Here is a 24,481-nt window from a genome sequence, read left to right as displayed (position 1 = left end):
CGGAAAAGTTAGAGAATTAAAAAAATATGTATATATACTCATAGAGATGTAGCTAAAGGAACTGACATGACAGGCCTCAAGACCTTTTGTTTATGGAGACAGTGTCAGCTGTCATGGTAGGAAAAAAAATGGCTCTAGGCCAAGAAATGGAAAAGTGGTAGGGAAGCAACATGAACTTAGGATCTTCTCACCAGATAAGGTGAACAAGTAATGAAAAATGCATCAATAAGCTCTCTCTCTCTCTCTCTCTCACACACACACACACACACACACACACACACACGTTACGTACATCTGCTTCTCTCTTTAAAAAAGATATTATCTTAAATTCACCTGGAAGTTTCACAAGTGTACAATTCTGTTCTGTGGCTGGACTGTTTTTGGCAATCTTACCTCTCACCACCAATATTCAGAAAGACAGCAGGACTTGGTACTCGTAATATTACATACCTACGGTCATAATTACCCTTGCTATAGCTCCACATAGGAGAACTTAGGTTGTTTTGTTAGAGGCAGAGACAGTAAAACAGGAAAAGGTCCCTTCTTCCCACCCATTCCCCAAGTACTTCATTTCCCTGGCTGATGGCTTTTTTTGGAGGTATTCTTTGCTTTGTAATGATACTAGACAATATTGTCCTAGACTATAAAATAATGGCTTGTTGATTTCAGATGGAGACAAGGTAATAAAACAGAGATCAGATCTCAGTATCTGTGAGGTATTTAACCTGCCAGAGCCAGTGCTATTCTAGCTACTCTACCTGGGACCCCTGAGGCATGAAGAAACAAGGGTGCAGACGTGGTTCTTTGGGAGGGGATTTGGTTCTTTCCTTCACAGTAACACTTAATAAACCACAACCTAAGATCACCAATTAGTCATCAGGTGACTATGGTCCCCAAGTCCCGATCCTGACTTAACTGTAAGTGCCAAGAGAGAAGGTGTAAAGTATTACCTAATCCAGACCTCATCCCCCAGTTCCCTCTGGTGTTAATTATTCAGCCAAAGAAACCAGTGCATGCTGGGAAGGTGACACACTTCATTCTCCAAGTACAGAGGCAGAGCACGCAGCTTGCTCTAATGCTGGCGCCGGGTCAGCACAGGAGGGAAGAAGGCAGAGGGCACCTACAACCCTCAACGTGGCATCGTTCTAAGCAGAATAGGGCATCGGCCCTGAAACCAGGGGCAGGAGACCAGAGTGGGCAGTCTAGAGCAACAACCATCACAGTCTCATCCAAAGGTCCAGCCAGAATCTTCAGGGAACTTTATCATTAAGAAGGGAATGCACTGATCGTCACTCTTTCCTTCTTTGTAGAATGGGCTTGGGGTCCCTTGTGGCACTACATCCTGGAGCTCCCCCGAGGTCTCACGGGAAACGGCCTGTGGCTGGCGGTTCAACTGGGAGATGCCAGGCCCAGGTTTAGAGGTTGAAATTTGTCACGGAGGACAAATTGTTATTAACAGAGAAACCCCCACTCCACAGGACGGAAAGGCAACTTGTTTCTCTGTGATAGAAGGCAAACAGTTTGTAAAATATTGTGAAAACAGAAAGGAAATGCAATCACCCTTCTAAGAGGAACACCAGATTCACCATTCACTAGGAAGACCTTATGATTAAAAATCGTCACAAGGAAAGTGGCCCCTCATCTGCCTTAGGTTTTTTTTTTTTTTTTCGGTACGCGGGCCTCTCACTGTTGTGGCCTCTCCCATTGCGAAGCGCAGGCTCCGGACGCGCAGGCTCAGCGCCCATGGCTCACGGGCCCAGCCGCTCTGCGGCATGTGGGATCTTCCCGGACCGGGGCACGAACCCGTGTCCCCTGCATCGGCAGACAGACTCTCAACCACTGCGCCACCAGGGAAGCCCCTGCCTTAGATTTTTAACCTCTCTTTGATGGATCAGTGTTTGCAAATGTTTATCTGACTCCACCAAGACTGAAAAAATGGCGGGAGCACATTAAGTAATGGGATTTAACGATACTTAGTTTGGATACAAGTTCCCTGCTTTTGAATGGGGCTCTCACCACTCTGACATTCTTTCAAGTAAGACGCTTTAGTTAACTGAAGTTTACGTGTGTATGTTGATGCCCTTATGAGTCTAAAAACACATCAGATTAAGCAAAACTTTTGGAAGGAAAAAGAAGCCTACAGCTGAAGGGAATTACAGCTATCACTTCACAGTTACTAGGCCATGGGCCAAGTAACAATAAATAGGAAAACATTGTCCTGTCCCATCAGCAACTTTCATTAACAGGGAGAAAAATCTCTTCCCTCTCTCTCCCTGCCCAACACTTAAGTTTGAAATCAGGCTGTTGATGCAGGGAAAATGAAATGGGGAAAGCAAATGATGAGGCCCATTCTAAAAATATCGGTGGATGCTGTCATCTGGTCTCTGGTGAGAGTAAGTCCCTCTATGATCTTGGTATCTGTAGGGAAGACAAGTTTCTGCCTAATTATCACCACTAACTCACATGATGTTCTAAGAAACAGCAACACCTCCAAGTAACTGTACACAAAACGTAACAACCCCCATCAACTTTAAACTGGGAATAAAACATGAATGTTCCTACTGCTGTCCTCCCACAGCTCAACTCCACTGTGACAAATCTGGATTTCTCAGCAGTGTTTTCATCTTCCTGGCAGAGAGGAAAGGAACAGGACCCCAATACCAAACATGACAGGGAAGGAAAAAGAGCCAGCCACAGGGATGAAACTCTCCTATCTGCAAATCCATACAGGTTATCCACTGCTTTCCTAGCTAAAACTGAAAGATCTTCGGAGGAAAGTCTGCCTGCAACACAAAATTAAAGTGAAATACCATGTTCCTCATTCCTCACTCTTTAAACGTAATTTAAGCCAAACTTGCAACCCCTGGGGCAAGCTGGGAACTAAATATGGAACGTTTAGGATAGAAGAGATTTGAAATGAATTGATATTCACTTGATCTGACAGGGAAACTTCAGGTGGAGTTCAGAGAACAGGTGTGGGTTTCAGAGTATGAATGTTTCTACCCAAGTAGAGGGCAAAGAATTGCCGGCCTGCCACCATCTCTACTTCCCCTCAGAGGGGTCTGAGGGACACCCAGTCCATCACAGGACACAACCATCTGCCAGCATCCAAGGCTTCTGTTGGTGTCACCCCAGGAAAAACAGCATTTCTGTAGGGCTTGGGTAAGGCAGCCACGGCCAACGTTGGAGAGCCCAAATGGCAGCAATTCCCCCGGAGCTCATCTTCACGGCCTAAACACGAAGCAGCTCAAGAAACACCTAATGGGCACGACACTTTGGCTTAATTTGGCAATTTTTCAAAATCTTCTGGGTTGGAATGGGCGATAACGAGGACTTAGGGAAGTGCATGAAAACCAACCTGGGGTTCAGGGACTGCAGGGGCCTTGCTGATTAAAAGGCAGCCTTTGGCCTGCAAGGCTGGCCGAACAGAGCCATCCTCCAAGACTGCCCAAGAAGTGGAATTGGGAGGTGCAGCTCTATAAAAATCCATTTTAGCAAATGCTGTCAACTTGCCATTTTAGAAGCTGAGTAGTTTATGAGGGGAAAGAAAACAGGTATGGAAATTCTGGCCAAATTTGTACACAGTTGAGGAGCCTCCCTGAAGGAAAATCAGGTTTCTAGGAAGGGCAGCTCACAGGCTTTCTAAGGGGCAAGTAAGTACTTATGGAGAACGTGGGATGTTACAGGGAAGCTTAAAATAAACTTTTCATGGCAAAGGTGACACTCAGGAAGATACTGGAAAGACACTCAGACTTTTTTTTTTTTTTTTTTTTTTTAAAGCTTAGTTTGCGTAAAAGGCTGACCTGTGTAAACACTGCTTTCGGCTACCTCCTGTAATTCCTGGGCTTCTCAAGGTGGCAGCTGAAGCCTGTCCGTGAAGGCTGGCGACAGGCCACTGAAGAGCTGTCGCCTCCAGGATGCTTCAGGACCTGGATCTAGTGTGGACTGCCCTTCCAGCCAGCCTGTGTGCTGTGCTGATAAACACAGGAAGCATGAGGAGAGAAGCTGCCACCCTGGCACTTCACAGCTGAGGGACAGAGAGCAGGAGTGACCTGCAAAGAGACGCAGACTTCCCTGCTGCTCAAACTGTAGGGATTAATGATGATTAATACAAGTTTAAGAATGTCCTGTCTCTGTCTTTATTTTGGGGCAGAGATTATGGTGACCAATATTCTTTGTGCATCCAGAGTCAAATATGGTGACTGCAATAGCAGAAATATGATACTTATTAATTTACTGTCAAGAGCAAAGTTGCAGAGACTTCGTATTTTCTTAAGATTGTTAGATTTTTCAAACTACACAGAACAACTTGCAAAGTTCTGGATTACATTCTTTTAAAGAACTGTTTTTAAGGCAAAAGACTTTAAGGGGCTTTTGGATCCTTTCTGGATGCATGGTTACTTAGACTTAATTATAATACTCCAAAACCCTGGCTGGCAGCGTCCTGGGGGTCTGGCTCTGTTGTCCTTACCCCGGCTTTACCACCCACTCCTGCCGATCCGATGGGTCAGGTTCAGTGCCCTTGCCTGGTTTGCTCTCCCCATCCAAACATCCAGATGGCTCTTCCAGCCCCACTCGCCCCAGGCTGTCCTCTGCTAAACTCCTAAGCCACTTACCTGGCACCTCATCACACAGTGCCCAGAATGGTTACTTTTTCATACACATTGAAGTCCCAATATACTGGGGGCAGAGCAAAGCCTTCAAATCAAACCAAACACTTACGGAGCATCTACTATTTCAAGAGCACTGTCTTAGACATGGTATTTACCCACACGAAGTGCCCATTCCAGCAGGGACACATTTTCTTGATGTCCCAAGTAGCCTGGAAAGTTGAAACAGAGGAGAGGCACACAATAAATGTTGGCTGAATAAATGAATGAACCAACTCCTGGAACAGCCCTCTCTTCCTCTCTGCCAATTCAAATGCTTAACACCCTTTTAAGCCTTACAGCTTCCACAAAGCATTTTAAACCGACTCGCATTTGCTAAGAGTTAATCTTATTTGAATCCAAGCAGTACCTACTGCTTATGGGACAGGACCTAGAATTTTAATGATCCCCTTTTGGGAGGAGGATGGCTTCTGATGAAGTTTCTATTCAGAAGAATATGAGAAAAAAACCCTCATATTTCTTATAAGATGAAACCTCCTAAGGATCAATACAAGGCACAGTTTTAACATCCAAATAATTTTATTTTTAAAATAAAATTTTAAATAGTATTTAATAAAGAATTTACCTTCTGCCATCCTACCAAACCCATTCTTTATTACCAGCCCCCCCCCCCAATTAAGAGTCACGCTACTCTAACTCTCAAATTGCTGTCACTGCTAAATGATTCACCATTTAGAAACACAAGGGAACTGTAGTCCAGGAGGAAATGCTTAGAGCCATAAAGGGTAACCTGAATATCACAATGTTTATGTTTACTGGGTGTGGCCCCATCCTGTGTGACTCCTCACTGCATTTACTGGCTAGAGGAGGTAGAGGGACAATTGGGAGCGTGCAGCTACCCCTTCGGGCCGGGACGCCCTACCTCCCTTGGGACTGAGTGCAAGAGCGGCTGTAATGCTCCAGCCCATCTAAGGGCCCAGCTACCAAGCACAAAAGAGGGGGGGGGGGTCTCCAAAGTCATCATTCTCCTGCTTTAGATATGCAGGGTTTTGAAGACAATCTAAATTTTCTGAAAGTGGTTCTGAAATCGAAAACACAAAATCAGCTATTTTAGTTCCACAAATAGTCCAAACCACTCATCCACCTGTGAGGTATGACCAGGACATGCAGGCAACACAGATGGCAGCCAAGAGGCAGCAACCACACCCATGCAACAGAGGAAGGAAACCAAGGAGGGGCTCAAGGGTGTCTCCAAGATCGACAGAGACAAAGGCCCGTCTGTCCTGAGGTCGGCAGTCCGGTGGTCCGGTGGGAGTGCAGACCCAGGAGTGAGGTGGATCCACATGGTGGGTGCCTGGGTGGCCCTCCTCTCCTTGCTCAGCCTGACCAGCACCTGTCGGGACGTGCTGGGAGCTCCCCACCTCGGCTCTCCACCCCCCACCCCGACCTCAGCCAGAAGGACAACCTGAGCTGACCGGGGCTGGGCAGCGAGTGCATTCAGGCAGTAGGGACACTACCAACTAAGGGATACCTTCTAACAGGTCTATCAGTCAACACATATTTTCTGATTACTTGTGCTGGGCTCTACTGCTTTCCAATCATTTCTGAAGACACAAGTGATCAATGGAAGTTCCAATTAATTACAGTGGCATGTACACAAATAGAAGCCCAGTAGAAATTAATTTATAAGTTCAACCTCAGAACTTCCCACCTCTTCTTGGCCATTAATTTCCACTAAGGAGTCAAACTGAACACTCCACACAGACATGAATACTTAAAACAAAAAATCTTACGGTCTGGACGTCTTTCAACAGAGAGAAAGACAGAGGAGAGAGGAAAGGGAAGAAGGAGGGAGGGAGACAGAGAGAGAGAACACACTGATATGCAAACCATCAATCAAACCAGGACTGGCAGTTAAAGTTTTATCCTTAGAAACACTGGAATTATGCTCTGAGGGCTTCATGACTAAGTAATTCTCATCCTTTAATAAATGAATGTCATAGATTTTAGCAAAAAAAAAGAGGTTATTAAAAAACAGGAAAGTCTAGAATTACAGAGTAAGGTTCACATCTGTTATTGGGAAGAGAAAACAAAACACCTGCAACCAAGCGGGCAGTAGCTCTTCTGGGTGGTGTGTTTCAGCTCCAGGCTTGGTCTTGCTTCTCTGGGAGGAAAGCTCCTGGAGAAGAACACCCAGTTCCTCTGGGTTTTCACTGAACTCAGTTGGCAGATCTTAAAGATACAGTGGCCATATTTTCTGAACCCCAAATTGTGTCACGTTAGCCAGTAACGGGGGTGGTGGTGGTGGTAAACCACCAGCTCTTGGGGAGGTGGGGTCCATGGCCAGACACTGCCAGCATCCTGCCATTCGTTGTGTGGCAATCTTTCTGCTCCCAAGAAGTCCTAGGAGAACTGGAGCAGCTATTTATTTCTCGGTGTGGCCACGGTGGCCTGGCAGTGGAGAGGGAAGATCAGATTTCCAGGCTCCCTCCCAACAGGAAGAGGCTCCACTCTGAGGAAGCAGAAACGGGGCAGGGCGAGGCTCCCCCCTCAGCACAGAGTGGATATGACAGCCTCCCTAAGGAAAGAAAGCGGAGGCCAGACAGCTAGGATTTCTCAGGCAATCCTTTAAAGATACTAATGGAACACCCTGGCTACCATATATGAACCTCCCCAATCCGTCTGTGGCAGAAGGTCCTCTTTATTAGTGAAAATATAGCCCCTGTCCTGGGTACCCCTAAACTGGCAGGCAGGACTTCTAGGGGACATCAAAGGTTTCACACAACAGGCAATTGCTATACCTCTTTAATGAAAAGAAACCTAATTGATTCTAGTTTATTGAGGAAAGTAATTGCTCTTTGGGCCAACAATGTAAGACTGGCTTGGTGCTTTCCTTAATTCTGCATTAACCTCTGGAACCATTTTAAATAACAATAAACATTAAGTAACTTTTAAAAAAGTTGACAAAGGACATTAGGTCATATCAGAGATAGTCCTTACAAGAGCTCTGTGGGGTAGGTTTTCGTTTTAGCCCCATTTTACAGACAAGCGAACTGAGACTCAGAGAAGTGGAGTGGCTTGACTCAATGACACATAGCCATAAAAATGGCAGCCTTCTGCTACAGATTCATAGGTCCTCTGCTGTACCACAAAGACACCATTTAACTTGGGGGTGGGCTGCAGGGGAGGCTTTTTAAATCCACTTCTCCCCTCGGAGCAGAGCCCCAGGGACAGTGATCTTGGAGTGGGTGTCTGGCTCACGTTCAACTGTGATGATGAACCAGTTCTAGAAATCTAACATAAAAGCACGTCTCCTGCAGGGCTTTTAACACGAACCAGCATCTGGATTTAGTCTGAACTCTGCCCTATCAGCATGGAGCCTATGTTTTTATCCCCCAAAGACAGGGGGAGCAGACCACGCGATAAGGGAACAGGACATCTGAAAAAGCAGGGTTGTCCCAGAAAACCAAGCATGCGAGGTTGCCGCTGCCCCATGGGTCCTTTGCTCCAGCCCTGCATGGAAAGCAGTCTTTTCCTCTGGGACAATGGTCACCATCACCACTGCACCACATCCCCAGCCAGACCACGCACACCTTGAGGGTGAGACCCTATTTTATCTTCCTCGATCCCCTGTGCCCAGCACACTGCAGGTACTCAATAAACAAATTTTGTTTAATAAATTCAGACTTTCCCTGAGCACTTCTACCAAGGTGGGACCTACCATTTTGCCAGGCAGCTGGCTCATCCAAGAGTAGAACCCACTCTGTGGCTGAGAAAAGCTTGATGTATGACAAGGTCGTACAAAAAGCTCCAGGAAGAATCAAGAGGAAAAAGGGCAAAGAATCCCTAGTTCTCAAGAGGTTGCTGACCTCTTGCAGGATTCCTTTAGGGGGCTCCTTAGGACACTGGTCCTATGGTTTCTAGGAGAAGGATTTGATTCAAGATGTCAGATAAACTTGGGAGACACTGCAATCCGATCCTAGAAGGTTCACAACATATATTAACTTATAAGGCTCTGAGAAGTCCTGCAGGAAACAACCATATTTTTAAACTTTATTTAACATGGCGTTCCTCAGACATTTGACCACAGAATCTATTTTCCGCTTAATACCCATGAATATCCTGAGGATTGAGTATTCTGTGAAATACTTTGAGAAACACTGACCCATGGGACCTCTAAATATCTGAACTGTCTGTCACTAGTTCACAATACAAAATTTTAATTCATTTTAGTTTTTAAAATTTTAAACTTCAAAACAATTTGGAGGATGGGGGAAAGCAGTATTTTCAAATTAAATGAACGTACCAACAAAACCAGGGTGAAGTCTCTTGCAAGGTGGGGAATCTCCATCTTGGAATGAAAATCCAGCATGAAGACATGTGTCTCCAAGTCGGGAAAAGAAAGCAGTGAACAAACGTCCTTCTACCTGCCCCAGGGCCACGGGGGAACCTCTGACAGGTCAACCTCTCTGGCCATGGCACAGAGGCAGGTCCCAACAAGCCTCCTTCTCCCATCTCTATACAGAAAGGTATGCCTATGAGAAGCAGGCCCCTGCGGGAAGACTCTACTTACAGAAAACATTATTTATAAGATGTTGAATATTGAGCATTATGAAAACTCTGAAAAGAAGCATTTAATGGGAGCTTAAGAGTGTACACGAAGTTCCAATGGTAATTCTGGTGATTTTCATTCCACTTATTTATGTTCCACACAAGCTCTGTGGCCAAAAGAGACCTTCCAGAAAGCCATCTATAAATGCTACTGCATGAAGAGCGACAGTCACTCAGGCTCTGTCCCCATGCCTAGCAGGCTGGCCAGTGGTGAGCAAAGGTGCATTAAAACCTGACAGACCCAGGAAGAGCAGCCTTAGTGCTGGATGTCACTGCTTTCCAGAGTAGGGGGTGTATGTAAGGAGGGTACCAGCCCCTACACAGAAAACGTCTTTTCAGGGCTCTTGTCAATTTCCTTTCACTGTTGTCAACACTAGAAACATCCAGACAGCCATTCTCTCCATGAATGACAGTTCAGACTTTGGGTTTTTAAAAAAGTAAGAATAAAGATCCCTGCAGGTACAGAATTCTTGAGGCTAGCACACTATAACCAAAGACTAGACAACAGTTCACAAGTGCAAATAACAGAGTACGTTCTCCACGCAGTACGTACTGCACATTATATTCCCTAATGTAAATATCTATCAGTACATCAAGAAAAAACATCACATGAGTAGCCTATAATATTGTCTGTATTTGGTTAGAATTAGTCCTATCCCCCCAACATGAATATTTAAAGACATAATGGAATCACAGCATTTAAACATCAGTCCAACAAGTATCAAAGATTTGTTCCTTTTGGGAAGTAGCCTAAATTTAAATTCTCAACGGCCTCCAACACCGGGACCTGCTGTTGCCACACTAGTATACCACTGTTCCTTTACAGTTCCATATCATCACATATCCCTTACGGTGGCAATTTCACAGACAGAATGTTAGGTTTCAGGTTTAAAATTATACATACTATGCGCCCTTAAAATTCTACGATTTTGCTAAAAAATACAACTAGTGAATATAATAAAAAAGCAGACTCACAGCTAGTGGTTACCAGTGGGGAGAAGGAAGAGGGGAGGGGCCAGATGGAGGTAGGGCATTAAGAGTTACAAACTATTAGGTATAAAATAAGCTACAAGGACATATTGTACAACACAGGGAATAAAGCCAGTATTTTATAATAACTATAAATGGAGTATAACCTTTAAAAATTGTGAATCACTATATCACTAAATTGAACTACACTTCAATTTAAAAAACCAAATAACTCTTATTGGTTAAACAAACAAAACAAAAACAAAAACAAAACGACTCTATGATTCTGTCCTCTTCTGACAGATGAGAAACCTACTATTCTAAGAGATTCATCAGTGACATGGCCAGTGGCACAGACAGGAAGAAAACTGCCTCTCTCCTCTCCACCTGGGATTTTCCTAGTTAGTTATCATAAAGTTGTTTAAAACGCAACTAAATATGGGGCTGCTCCCTAATGGGGTCTCCAAATGCCAAAAGATGAAGATGAACGAAAAAGCATGTGAACTTAGGCATCTTCTGACATCAAAACTACAGTGAAACTGACGTTGCTTTCCTGCGAGAACAGACACATGTCAATCTCAGGAGGGCTTACTGGAGACACAGCCCTGAAACCACCACACTTGCTCACAGCCATGCCTGCTGCCAATCTGTACACATGCACACCAAGCTTCCCCAGTGCCTGAGAGAAGCAAGTGCCCTTCATATCCCAGTAGCTGGCACTCAGAAAGAGGCACAGTTATTCTTTCCTTTTCCAGATAGACCCGTAGGTCAAAGGATTTCACACGTGGTCTGACCCACCCCTCCAAAGAAGCATCTCACCACAGCTCTCCAGCAAGACTGTCTGTCAACTGGACAGAACTGCTCCGGCGCTCACTCGGGGTCACATGACCTTCAGTTAGCAAGGCAGGAAGTGAGTCTAGCGAATACCATAACTACTGGCTTAAAAAAAAAAAAAAGTCAAACCAAGAAAGTCACTACAGAACAAGTCTTGGGAAGCTGGGGTGCTTAATTTGGGAGAAGTGAATTCTGAGACTGTGACCCGAGGCCTGTTTTGTGAATTCAGGAGAATCTTCAATAAAGCGATAGCCACAAGTTTACTGTAAAAGTAAAGAATATACATTAGGCCACACATGCTCCTGGCTATTTAGTGGAGCAATTTATTCCAAAGCAAAATGGAAATCCTAAAGCCAGAAACCAGACTCCCTCAAAGCCCTTCACCGTCCTCAGGATGTTTCTTTCTCTTGCTCTGGTCACACTGAGCTGGTTTACTTTCAGGAAAATTTGGTGACTTTTCATATTTTTTACTTAAGAAATATCTCCTCAAAAACACTTCACCCAAAATATTTTGAGAAAAAGGTGACTAAATGACCCTAAGATTCCAAAAGGGCATAATAATAAAATGTGTAATCTTAAAAGTAGTTATTTATTATCAAAATAATAATTCACTAAATATATAAACATAAGTATTTAAATCTCCCTTAAAATATTTTTATACCATCTTTTAGAATTACACACACACACAAGAAAAGTCTGCTATTCAATTAAAAGGAAAACCTACATTTGAAAAATAAGACAAAAATTGATAGCACATTTTCTTCTCTTACTCTTTTCAATGAACTAGAAAGTGGACTCCTTACAACCAAACCAAAATTAAAACCTACTTGTGTCTTCAGAAGCCACAATCATATTCCTCTTCTTAAAGGAAGACAAACTGTTCTTCTAAAAGCCAAATATCTAAATTTCTCAAGGCAAGTCTCCACCAGTCCGAGTTCTGGCAGTACGGAAGTGTGTCACCCTTCTTAGCTTCTGCTGCAGTCTTTTTACCATCTCAAGGGCTATTAAATGACTCGAAACAGATGTCTGTGTGCCATTAGGGACCTGCTTCTGCCTGGGAAAGCAGAGAAGCTGAGCATCACAACACTCTTGACATTCCACTTTCGACAGCTACCCATGAACGGGATGAGCTCATCAAAGGAGACCCTTATAATTCCTTCACAAGGGCAGAGGGTTAAACAAGGCTCAGCTTTTTATGGCTTTGAGTCCCATTTCTCTTTCACACCACTTAAAGAAGAGTGTAAGTAGCTTGCTGATATTAAAAAAAAAAAAAAAAAAGGAACTGGGGCCTAGAAAAGAGCCCCGGAACATGGGAGGGTCTGGGGATACAAATGTGTTATAGCAGAAGACCCCAGTGCTCATCTTACAACTTGAAGAGGAGAGTTCTGGGGCAAGCTTGTGTGTTACCTACTATTCTGGCTCTGGTTCAGAGCACTTCTCATTTTTACCACCTAGAGATAATTAGGAAGAACGATTATGGTTCAAGCCATTCCAGAAATAGGGATTCTGGGTCCAGCTGTGTGACCTTGGGCAGACCACTTAACCTCTCTGGGCTCCCTGCTTACTCATGTGTCAGTCAGTATGTGTACCTAATAACATCGCACATACTTCAGCCCACTGCAGTTTTACAAAGCACGTTCACGCACTTCAGTGCATTTGATTCTTGCAATAACCCTGTGGAGTAACAGGGGCTATTATCCTCACTTTATAAAACTGGAAATTGAGGTTCAGAGGCTAAGTGACACACTCCCAATAGCAACCAGAAAGCAGTAGAAGTGGAACTGAACCCTCAACTTCCGATTCCAGTCAAATGCTTCTCTTTTCTTGCCACATTACGTTGCATGATCTCTCTGGTTCCAACAGAATTAAAATGCCACAATTTAAAAAATCTCTGTCACCATTCACAACTCTTGTCACCGTTTGGAACCTGACACCATTTATACGTTGGGAAAAAGAAGCACATGAGTAAGTGCTCTCACATTAAAGACTTCTGTTTTCAATTTAATTCTTTTTGCTCTTTTAAATGCTTAGATCCTGAGTGCTAATAAAGATGCTTATTACTAATGGTGAAGAATCTAACAGACCTTACTTCTGGTGGAAATACTCCTGTATGAAAGAGCCCAGAAAGCAGTCTACAGTCAGCACCTAACAAAAATTGTTACTTTGCTGGAAAAAAAAAAAAAGATATAGAAACCGTAGCATCGAAGATGGACAATGGCAGTGCTGGACCTGAGAGCCTAAGAAAGTCCTTTGGCTGTGTCCTTAACCTTGATGTTTGTGTGGCCTAAGGTCCCCTTCCTCCCATCCCTTCTATCTTCATCCATCCATCCATCCAGTAGGGGGACCTGTGTCACAGGTCAGCGAGGGTGACGTGATACAAAGAAAAATGAAACCTCTGAATGTGTATTCTTTTTACTGGCAGTAAAACTCCTGAGCTGTCAGCAAACTGTGGGGAGGGGCACCTGACAGCCCTATTTGTTTTGCTGGTACAAGTCAGAATGAACTGGTTGGGAGCCAGGTTACTGTGCACCACATAAATGAAAAAGCCATCATCCCCCACCACCCCTGTTATTGCTATGCCATAGCACTGGGCACTGACCTGCTCTGCCCACTTCCCCTTTCCTCAGTGAGCCATCAGCCTGGCACCCAGCTCTGAGATGAGGCCTGCTTAGCACCAGTGAAGCTCCCCACATTCAAACCAACAACGTTCTGTGTGGAGATGAGGGAATCAAAGTTAAAATCCAACCCATCAGCATCCATGAGTTCGCTACGGATAATGGACTCCATGTCACATTCCAAGCTCCCATTGAACATGTCCAGGTCCAAGTCGCTGGGGAACTTCTCATGGCCCATGACGGGAAGGTGTGCACTAGCTGAGTATAAGGAGGAGCCTGAGAGAGAGTCCGAGAGGGTTTGCATAGACTGGCTGACAGGAGACTGCTGCTGGTGTTTGGCTGACCCGAGGTTGCTGGAATCGCTCAAGCCCATGTTGCTGACGGAACTTGACAAGGCACGGCTGCCACCGAGAGCGCCCTGGGTTTGGTGCTGGTGGTGGAGCAAGTTCTGATTGACCAGACTCCCCTGGTTAGGCTGGGCGGCAAAGGACATCATTGGATCACTGCGAAGCATCACGTTCCGGCGGGAGTTCTGGGCGGACACAGCGGTGCTGGCCTGAGACATCAAGGGGTCCGACTGGGTCATCATGACATCGCTGTGGCTGAGTGAGTCCGACGTGAGCAGGTCCTGGAGTGTCTGGTTGCCGTAGTGCGACATGGAAGAGAAGGTGGCTGGCTTGTTCTCTTGGATGGTCTGCATGGGAGACTGACGCAGGGAGTTCAGAGACGAGGGGCCAAACACCGTGCTGCTGAAGGAGCTGGTGGGGGATCCCAGGCCGGAGCCCTTGGTGGTGTATGGGAAGCTAGAGCTGCGCTGCATGAGGCCCCCGGGGGGCGACGGCTGGGACGCAGGGAGCGCGATGTTGTCCAGCAGGTCGTCCATGAGGTTGTCGGCCAGCCCATCGTTCAGATTCATGGTGCCCGCCATGTCGGTCAGGCGGGGCAGCTCCACGGTGCACGGCTTGCTGACGGAGGGGGACAGGCTGGCCGAGCTGCTGTAGAGCATGGGGGAGAGTGGCGCGTCATCATCCTGGACGTCGTCCAGCTCCGTGCTAGCCAGGATGGGGGACAGGCGGCCGCTGACTGTGCTGGCATTGGAATTGGTGCGTGAGCGGAAGTCGGTCCACGCATCCAGCTCATCACTGCTGCGAGACGTGGGGCTGCCGGGCCACTTGGAGAGCTGGGAGGGACTGTCGTCTGCTGACTCGGTGGCGGTCTGCAGGGCTGCCTTCTTCTTGGCTGCACGGCCCCGGCTCTTGGTGTACTTGTTGCTGTTGTCCATGGAGACGGCCCGCCGCCGGGGCGCCTTCCCACTCTTTCCCCCGTCGGGGTTGATGATCCACCATGAGCTCTTGCCGGTCCCCTCATTCTGAACCCGCATGAACCGGCTGTGCAGCGACAGGTTGTGTCGGATGGAGTTCTGCAGAGAGAGAGGGGACAATGCCGATGAGGGAGAGTGGTCCAAACTGAGCACCCAGAAGAAACAGTTACTAATCAGACTCATTTTTTAAAGCAACCTCAGAGGTTAAGAAAAAAAAAAAAAAAAAAAAAGGCTTTGCATGACCCTCCTTGGCTTGGAATTAAATGACAGTATTGAAAATGGCAAGTTCCATATTTAGAGGGTGGGAGATGGTTTCATATCCAGGAGATGCTGGGGAGGTAGGAGCTCACTGACATTGTTTTTCTTAAATTCCCAAGTTTCACTGTCTCTTCTGTAATTGTACTTCCTATACTGAAGTTCACACTTATAATGTATTACCACACCATTTCTCCCTGCACTTTGCAATAAACCTCCCTGGCTCTCTAAGGATAATTAATCACCTAGGGGGCTATTTTATTCTATTTTGGTCCCTTCCTCCTCTAGAACAGAGGCAGCATCTACCTTTTCTTAACCACTTCTATGAACCCAGAACTGGTGTGAATTTTTACCTATCCTTTCTATGACTGCATCTCCTCCTGCCACAATTTCACACCTGTCTCACAAGCATAAGAAAAAAAATGGTGAAGTACGATTTGCTGAGTTGACAGAAGTAGGCAAGTTTCCCATTCAAAAAAATTCCAAATAATTTATACGGACACTCCCTCCTCAAGGCAGTGTGGTCTGAGCACAGTAACTTCCTTCCGAAGAGGACAGTACAGAGAGAGGAGGTGGGGGAGAGTAACTTTACAGTGAAGAAACCTGACATCTCAGCTAGGTGACCAAGATCAACATCAACAGGGCAAAGTCCGGTTGATAACAGGCACCTGATATAATGTGATGAAAGCGGCACCTTCCTCAGTGGTCTTCCTTCCAAAACCCATCACGCCAGTCTAATCATGAGAAAAACTGCAGACAAATCCCAAATAAGGAACATTTTTAAATGCCTGTCCAGTCCTCCTCAAGACTATTAGATCCACAGTGAGCCTAAGGAAGCATGATGACTACATACAATGTGGTATCCTGGATGGGATGCTGGAACAGAAAATGGATATTAGGCAAAAACTAAGGAAATGTGAATAAAGCACAGATCTTAGTTAATAATAATAATGTATCGACACTGGTTTATTAGTTGTGACAAGTGTACCAAACTAATACTGGATGTTAACAACAGGGGAAACTTGATGTGGATACCCAACATCAAGAACTCTCTACTAAGTTTGTAACTTTTCTGTAAATCTAAAACTATTCTATATTGAAAGGTTTATTTTAAAAAAAGAAAAGAAAAAGGGCAAAATATCCTCTAAAACCTCACAACTGCACCCATCTTGCAAGAATCCTCCTGGCTTGGTAGATAAGCCCAGTTAACAGGGATGACCCGGATCCAGTGCCATCTCTGCCACCGACCAACCACGTGACCTGAGCAAATCGTTTAATCTGTCTGCCACAACTTCAGTTCTTCTTCACTACAGCCATAACATCCCAACTGTCCCTCCCTGATAGGGATGATGTAAGGATGATATATGATAATATACTTCAGGAGCCAGTCACGCTACTAAGTCAGGGTATTCTCACTGCTATTATAAAGCACACGGTCACCGCCCACGGAGGGCTCATTCTAATCTGAAAATGCCTCGTGTGCAGTAAGAGAGAGGAGTTGATGGTATTTGCCACACCTGGAATAGCACCTGCAGGCCAGATGAGTTTTTATTTGCAAGTTAAAAAGACAGAAGATATTGCCTGCTGCTGTCTATTAAATACAAACCATTCTAAAAGCTACCGTACTTTAAAAAAATTGGCAATCACCAACTGTATTTATGTAGAAGATACAAATACATGTGTTCTACCAGAATGTTTTTAAAACACAGAAAGTGAGCAGGATTTCACCATACGTAAATAACCCAAAATACTCAGAGTGTTTCCCGTGTTTATGTTCCCATGCAAGGATGCCCAACAGCTCTGGCTGGGCAATGAGCATTAGAAACCATGGGTCATAATTCGGCATTTCTACAACAGCCGCAAAGATGCGTTTGAGAGAAGAAAACAGGCAACGTGCTGAGTATCTGATGAGACAAATGTTGCCCATGAGACTATATATCCTGCTTCCCTTTTACTCGTATGGTTTTTAAAAGAATAATGGCATCTCTATGAATGGTTCAGAAATCACATTTCTTTAAAAAGTAAAACACCTTCTCAATAAAGATACGAAGCATGCTCTTAAAACTCACTCTGCAGGGTTCAAAAAGCAACTGCAAGGTGGTTCTATTACTGAGTACTCAGACAACTAGATATATTAACTAAAAACTTAAACTCAAGATTCTTTTTGAAAAAACAGGGTGGTCCTGAAGCTCTGTGGGGGCAATGTAGACACTGGCCGAATTACCCCTCCCCTGGCCAGCCCCCTTTGCTCTAGATTTTGAAAAGAGTTCATACCAACACCCAGAATTAACAATGACCAATCATAAGTACCCAGTTATCCGCCCCACCTTTGAAAAGCATTTGGAGATTTTTTTAAAGTGCATTTTTAGTCTCACAATTCCAAACCAAGTAAGAAAGAAAATGAAACACTTTAGGGACCTCCAAAATGTTCTCTATGGATTTTCTAATGGTCATCTATTTCTACAACTCTAAACCCCAACAATGTATGTGTGTAATTTTATAAAATTACAAGCTACCATTGGTTAGAATTTGGAGAGAGAAATTAAGCTTCTGTAGGGGTTTGTGGTAAAGGGGCTGGAATACCCACACGGAGGACCAGAACCACAGCCTGTCAGGGCCCAGGTCCCTAATTGCAAGAGGGAAGAGTGAAAGCCTGCCTGACTGCAGTACCGTCAGTTACTGGGCCAGAGGTTTTAGATTCCTCGTCTCTAATCCTCCTAGTAAACCCGCAAAGTTGGTGCCCTCATCATATATGTGAAGGCTCAGACTGAGAGAAATTAAATAACGTACAGAAGGTCACACAGCTAGTGTCTATAAGAACCAAAACTGAAACTTGTTTTCCCAACTCCACTCCAATGCTTCCTCTGCAACCTTTCCCATGTCTGTCACCAAATTAGACAGAAGTCATCGTGCTATCTGTGCTGACATCTAAAAAAAGAAATATTTAAGAAAGAAGGATACAAAGGCACAAACCTATGACTATAATTTTGTTTGTGAAATAGTTAAGGGTAATAATTTGGTAGGTCTTTCCTAAAATGTTTTTAAAATAAAGTCTTTAGAAGAGCAAGACTGAAAGTAAAGGCTCATCCTATAGCCCGCATTTGTGTTTCTTTACTAAGGTGGCCAACGTAGCATTCATCCTAAAGAGAGGACAGTGGTTACCATGCAAACCAATATAAACTACCCTTAGATTCTGAAACAAATCCCAACTTATTAAATGGGTGATTAGCTTCAGTGTCCAATCTTTGCTCAATTCTTATTTTAGAGGTTACTAGTGGCAGAATACATCTCCCTAAGGCCTATTACCTACAACCCAACACTCGGACAGGTTTTTCCAGTTCCATTACTTAGACGTTGCAAACAAAAACCTGTTCATTGCAGCTCTATTTACAATAGCCAGGATATGGAAGCAACCTAAGTGTCCATCAACAGATGAATGGATAAAGAAGATGCGGCACATATATACAATGGAATATTACTCAGCCATAAAAAGAAATGAAACTGAGTTATTTGTAATGAGGTGGATAGACCTGGAGTCTGTCATACAGAGTGAAATAAGTCAGAAGGAGAAAAACAAATACCGTATGCTAACACATATATATGGAATCTAAGAAAAAAAAAATGTCATGAAGAGATTAGTGATAGGACGGGAATAAAACACAGACCTACTAGAGCATGGACTTGAGGACACGGGGAGGGGGAAGGGTAAGCTGTGACGAAGTGAGAGAGTGGCAGGGACATATATACACTACCAAATGTAAAATAGATAGGTAGTGGAAAGCTGCCGCATAGCACAGGGAGATCACCTCTGCTTTGTGACCACCTAGAGGGGTGGGATAGGGAGGGTGGGACGAAGGGAGATGCAAGAGGGAAGAGATATGGGAACATATGTATATGTATAACTGATTCACTTTGTTGTAAAGCAGAAACTAACACACCATTGTAAAACAGTTATACTCCAATAAAGATGTTTTAAAAAAAAACAAAAAACACCCCAAACCTGTGTCACCAGCATCCTCACAGTCCCCAGCCTTCCGTTTATAAAATCCATAATCTGAAGGGGAGGGGGGGCATTGACAAAGGCCCGTCAATATGGCCCCTCTGCCTATTTCTAGCTCAAATGCCCCTCACCCTAATATGGTCAGATACCAGAAATGTATTCTGCCTTTCTGCCTCATAGGTCATGATTCTAATTACCAGGTTCTCTAACTAAATTTTGGTGAAACAGGAGGTGGTGAATAAATACCACAGAAAATATCAGAAGTACAACGTTTCCCCAGCACCTTCCCTTGAAAACGAAGTTAATGATGACATGATTTCTGTAAGATTTCAAACCGTCCCTGCCTCACCTCAATCCCAGGAATGAAGACATGGAATTTATAAAACGAGACAAGCCAATTATAAAATCTTCTTATGATCTGTAGTTTAAGTTCTCTAAAGACCTCTTCACTGGGGGCTCTAAATTAGTTTCCAATGTACTGTGTGCATTTTAAACTACAAAACTACCATCAAAAATATTCTATGGTTTTCCACTAATTCACCTGTCATACCAAATAGTCTAAATTTGTAAGATGTAACATTAGTTTTGGGGGTTGAGAGCTGACAGTAAAGGAGGAATGGTTTGATAGGACTAGAGTGATTTTTCTAATCACATCTAAATACACGTTTTGAAATGCATTGTGAGGCAAACCATTGTTAATTGGCCGGGTGTGCTTTCCTTAAGGCTAAGGTGATAAGGTAAATATAACCAACCAGGACTCTCATTGCTAGAGCTCAGGCCATTCTGTCATCACATTTGGTTACTAAAGGAGCCAATAAATTACTCTAACCCCAACCCAAAACCCTGTAAATAGTTCTGGTTATTTAAATCCACTACTAAGAAATCCAGAGGTTGATGAATTACAGCAAACCAAACATCTCTAGGAAGAAACTTTTGTCAGAGACAAATATGCCAGTTTTTTTCCAACTTGGTTGGGCCCAAAGATGTAGAAAACCCTGAAAGCAACTGTAACACAATGTCTCTGAAGAGAGAGCAGAGATAAAAATGAGACGAAGAGTATTCTTGTGTCAATCTTCTCTTTTACAAAAAGATGTACACTGAAGCAAGGCCTGCACTGGGGCAGTGAACACTTTAGGTGTAATTACTAACAGAGCCGGCAAACCTGTCCTGTGTGACTGCAGCTGCCATTAGTGGCCTAATCCTTCGAGGAGGGATGTGCAGGTACATGAAGGAGGCCGCCTGATGGAACTCACATTTCACAATTGGGCTGACTTCAGCCGTGTGGGCCAGAGCCTGGAGATCCCTTTGCTTGGCCCTCCTTGAAGAAATCAGCATAAAAGAAGACTGTCTTCATCAGAATCCAGTAATTCTTTTTCTTGCTATAATGAAGACAGTCTCCTAATGCAAGATACCTTTTATCCCTAATGCTAAAGTGCACAGTCACTACAGTTATGCCAACTGGTTGTGAAGACAGATGGACCCCAAACAGATTAGATTAGATTAGGTGTCGGCGAGAAGCTGCCTGAAATGAATAAGTATTCCACCAATATTTACAAAGTGGGTAATTCACACATGCAATCTAATGTGGCCAGTGGAGGGAGGCAGGCTTCAACGTCAGCAAGGTCGGAGCTGGAGTCGTGGCCCTGGCATGTGTCCTGTGACCCTGGGCGACTGACTTAACCTCACTTGCCCCTTTCATAAAATGGGGATAAAACACCCTCTCTGTCTAACTCTAGGATCTTTGGGAAGATTAAATGAAAGTACGCATGCAAATTACTCATCGAGTGCCAAGCACAAAAGAGGCTCTCAACTGTCAGATCCCACGTACGGAAGCAGTGACATCACAAATGTTCACTTACTGTTTTCCGTGCATCATATACTTGAAGCCAGAAGGTGAGAGGGTGGCTCCTTCCAGGAAGAGATTTTAAACTCTTAAAAGTATTTCAAAGGTGCTGTGCCACTCAGGAGTAGCTGGTAATTTCCCAACTATTGCTACCCTATGTCCGCTCCAGCCCCTTCCAACCCATGTTTACCTTGTAAAGACTGCCCACTAACCCAGACACCAGCTGCATGTGCTTCCCCTGGAACACAGAGAGGGTTTTGTCTGGAAGCAACATGTGGTATCAATTTATCTTTCTCAGCAACGGGCAACAAGGAATCCACTGACTTTAAAAATAAAAAGGGAGTTGTGTAATTTAACTCTTAAAGGCCTCTACCTTTCCCTCTCTCTCTCTCTTCTTGCTGTCTCAAAATGAATTATGGCTGTCAACTCCCAAGCCAGACCCACTGCTTCCCACCAAGCAGACTGCAGGCATTGCCTTGGTCCTCACGAGGGATTTCAGTGGGGACGATCTATAAGGCACTGCTTTTAAATCCAGTACTCATCTTACCTTGCACACAGGACCAGCATTTCAAGTAGGTCTCCTTGCTTTGACTTGTTGGCACCGACAGTTCAAAATGAGGCTGCCAAAGGCCTGAATCCTAATATATGCAACTGCTGAACAGGAGATGATAAAGGTCACGTGAAAAGCCCAATGGAAACCGTGAGTCCCGGGGAGGCCCAGGGGACTGTGTGCCACAGCAGAACAACACAGAGACACAGCTTCAGGAGAGAGCCTGGGAAGATGCCTCTGATTTCTAATGACAGGCTCTTTCAAAGGCAGTTCTCTGGATGATGCCCTGATTTCTCTTACGCATCAGTTTTCCGTCCTGGCTGCCTCTTCGAATCACCTGGGGAGACTTTAAGTACTCACTCATAGAGACTGGCGTGGGTAAGGCCTGGGGAGGTACATCTTTAAAGCTCCCCAGATTATTCTAATGTGCAATTAGAGCTGAGAATCACTGGAATTTCCCCCTTACATTTCTGCCAGCTGAGACTCTAAGATAATGATTCCCAGTCTTCCCAGGTCTGGTGCACAGCAGATGTTCTTTAAGTCCAAGTTTCCACCATTCAGAAGATAAGGGTGAGAATCGGGCTCACAGATTAAAGTTGCGTTTATATGTACAGAGTAAAATGGAGAGTTAGAGTAATATATCAAATAGCTGGGGTCCAGATATCATTTTTCTTTAAAAAAAAAAAAATAAAGGTAAGGGGAAGGGTCCTTGACCTTGCACTGTCTTGTAGATGGTCACCCATTCTGCTCTGTGCCACTTCTCTACCCAGCATGGATAGACATGGACAGAAAAGAGGGTAAGTGGACTTTCCAAAAGTAGGAACTGATGATACAGGCTGAAGAAGGAATGGGCTGGGACCATAATTGATCCCTGTAATTTTCAGAATCTTCCCCAAATTAGCATGAAACCTCACATAATCTCTTTTATAATAGACCGTCCTTCAAACAAAATGCCAAAAAGATAGACTGCATAAAAATAACCACTGAAAAAGCCATACCCCAATCCTGAGGTACTTATTAGCTTCCATTGTTAAGAATACAGCGAAGTATTACTTAATGAACTTCCCTGAGAAGCAAAGTACATATGCAGATCGCCTCAGTAACAATCACACAGCTTCTCCTTCCTCTACTGTACAAAACACTACATCGCCGCACTCACTGCAAAGACCCTGGGTGGGGGAGGGGGAGGGAATACTGCAAAGGGCCAGGTAGCGCCACCATCCCAGGGAGAAGGGTGCAGGGCTGGTCCTTCTTATGAGACATTAGACATTTAGCTGGCTTATCCTCCTGTACTACACTTTATCTACTCTGGGGCTAACTTGTTCGAAAGCAAGTATGCAAAGTATGATAGCAGAAAACAGACTTGTGAGTTACTATTTCTGACTATATGTAATCCCAGCTTCTCTGTCTTCAGATAGAGAAGAAAACTTAAACATTCACATACGGGATTGCACAATCAACCCTGATGTGTAAGACAAGGTCCAGGCTAGCTCCAGTCTTACTTTTGTCTAAAACACTAAAAGTTCAAACCATTAAGGGACTTATTTAAAAATACGACGTTCTAAAATAAATAATGTCAGGAATTTGGCTGAAGGATTAAATTTCCTGCTAGAAACAAGATTTCTGTTAAATTTGCTGACAACAATCCTCTACCCGCAGAGGTCTCCTTGGAAAACTCACATTTGTTTCCCGTTTTCATGCAGTAAGCAGCAGGTTCTGGCCCCTCATTTGGAGGAATAAAATAATAATAACCTGGTGATCAACAAAATGAACCCATTTCCTACCCAAGTCAAGATACATGAAGCGTTCTTAGGGTAGGAAGGGCTAGGCAGACAATGTGTTCTGTCCCCAAATGAAAAAGAAATCCTAGATGGGAAGAAAGTTCTCTTAAAGAGCTACCACACTATTACAGACAGTTTTGTTGGGTTTTCCAGGGTGGGTTTTATTTTCATATTAACTTTCTAATTTTTTTCATTGAGCGATCTTTTCAAGCCCTTCAACAGCTGTTTCTGCTCTTGGAGGGCAAGAGGGAACATTCCATTCCTCCCAGCCAAACCTGCACTTCCGGCACACAGAGAGCCCTGGCAGCCTTGCGTCCTCTGCCCACACGCACTCCCCGCAGCACCCTTCCCACCGCCCGAACCCCCTGATTCCAGACCCGCGTCCTCCTCCCCACCACCCGAGGAAGCAGCCACTAAGGGCATGCGGTCAACAGAAAGACAGCCTCCAGAAAGCAGGTCAAAGCTGCAGCATTTGGCCACCCCTGCCCTCTTGCTCCAGGCTTGAATCCTGATGTGACTGAATCCTTTCCCCTTCCCACAAGGAGCTCGGCAAACACACCCCTTACATTGCCCTTTAAGGCCATGCAGGACTAGCCACACAAAATGGATGTGTCAAAGGGTTAAAAACCATGAAGTTTCAGCACCTTCTTGAAACTGACTCTGCAAAGTAGAACAAAGTGGAACAGAAATAGTTTTATTATTAACAGACTTTTCACTTAGATTAAAAAAAAATAAAGCTGCAAGTTTTTCCAGTTTGAAACTGTATTGTGGGTGGAAATGGAGAGAATAAAAGGGCGCTGGGAATACACATCCAGAATTCAGGAATACATTAGCGTCTAATCGCTTTCACGGCATTATGTAAGTGATCATCAGGGCAGGAAGCTCAGTAAAAAGTTAATACTGTGGAAAATGGAGAGGGCTGTGAAACCCATCTAGTAACCAGCAGCCTTAACTTTACAGTGAAAGAAACTGAAGACCAAAGAGATACAAGGCATACCTGAATTCAATCAGCTAGGAGGTGACAGCCAAGCTGAGACAACTCAGATCTCCTGGCTTTGACATGTTATAGTAATGCCACCCAGAAACACCATT

At 44.4% G+C, this 24,481-nt stretch overlaps 1 protein-coding gene across 1 annotated transcript in view; it reads right to left on the bottom strand.

Moving 5' to 3' along the window:
* Positions 1–24,481, bottom strand: part of FOXO3 (forkhead box O3) — a 121,010-nt gene that overhangs the window by 5,780 nt on the left and 90,749 nt on the right. Inside the window, 5 exon segments of the mRNA XM_067011567.1 lie at positions 13,624–14,597; positions 14,599–14,648; positions 14,651–14,695; positions 14,698–14,789; positions 14,791–15,059. Of these exon segments, the coding sequence (XP_066867668.1) occupies positions 13,659–14,597; positions 14,599–14,648; positions 14,651–14,695; positions 14,698–14,789; positions 14,791–15,059 (1,395 nt within the window). The 3' untranslated portion in view covers positions 13,624–13,658.

Source organism: Kogia breviceps, chromosome 13 (genome assembly GCF_026419965.1).
Source record: "Kogia breviceps isolate mKogBre1 chromosome 13, mKogBre1 haplotype 1, whole genome shotgun sequence".
NCBI classification, from domain to species: domain Eukaryota; kingdom Metazoa; phylum Chordata; class Mammalia; order Artiodactyla; family Physeteridae; genus Kogia; species Kogia breviceps.
This window is presented reverse-complemented; position numbering and strand designations above follow the sequence as displayed.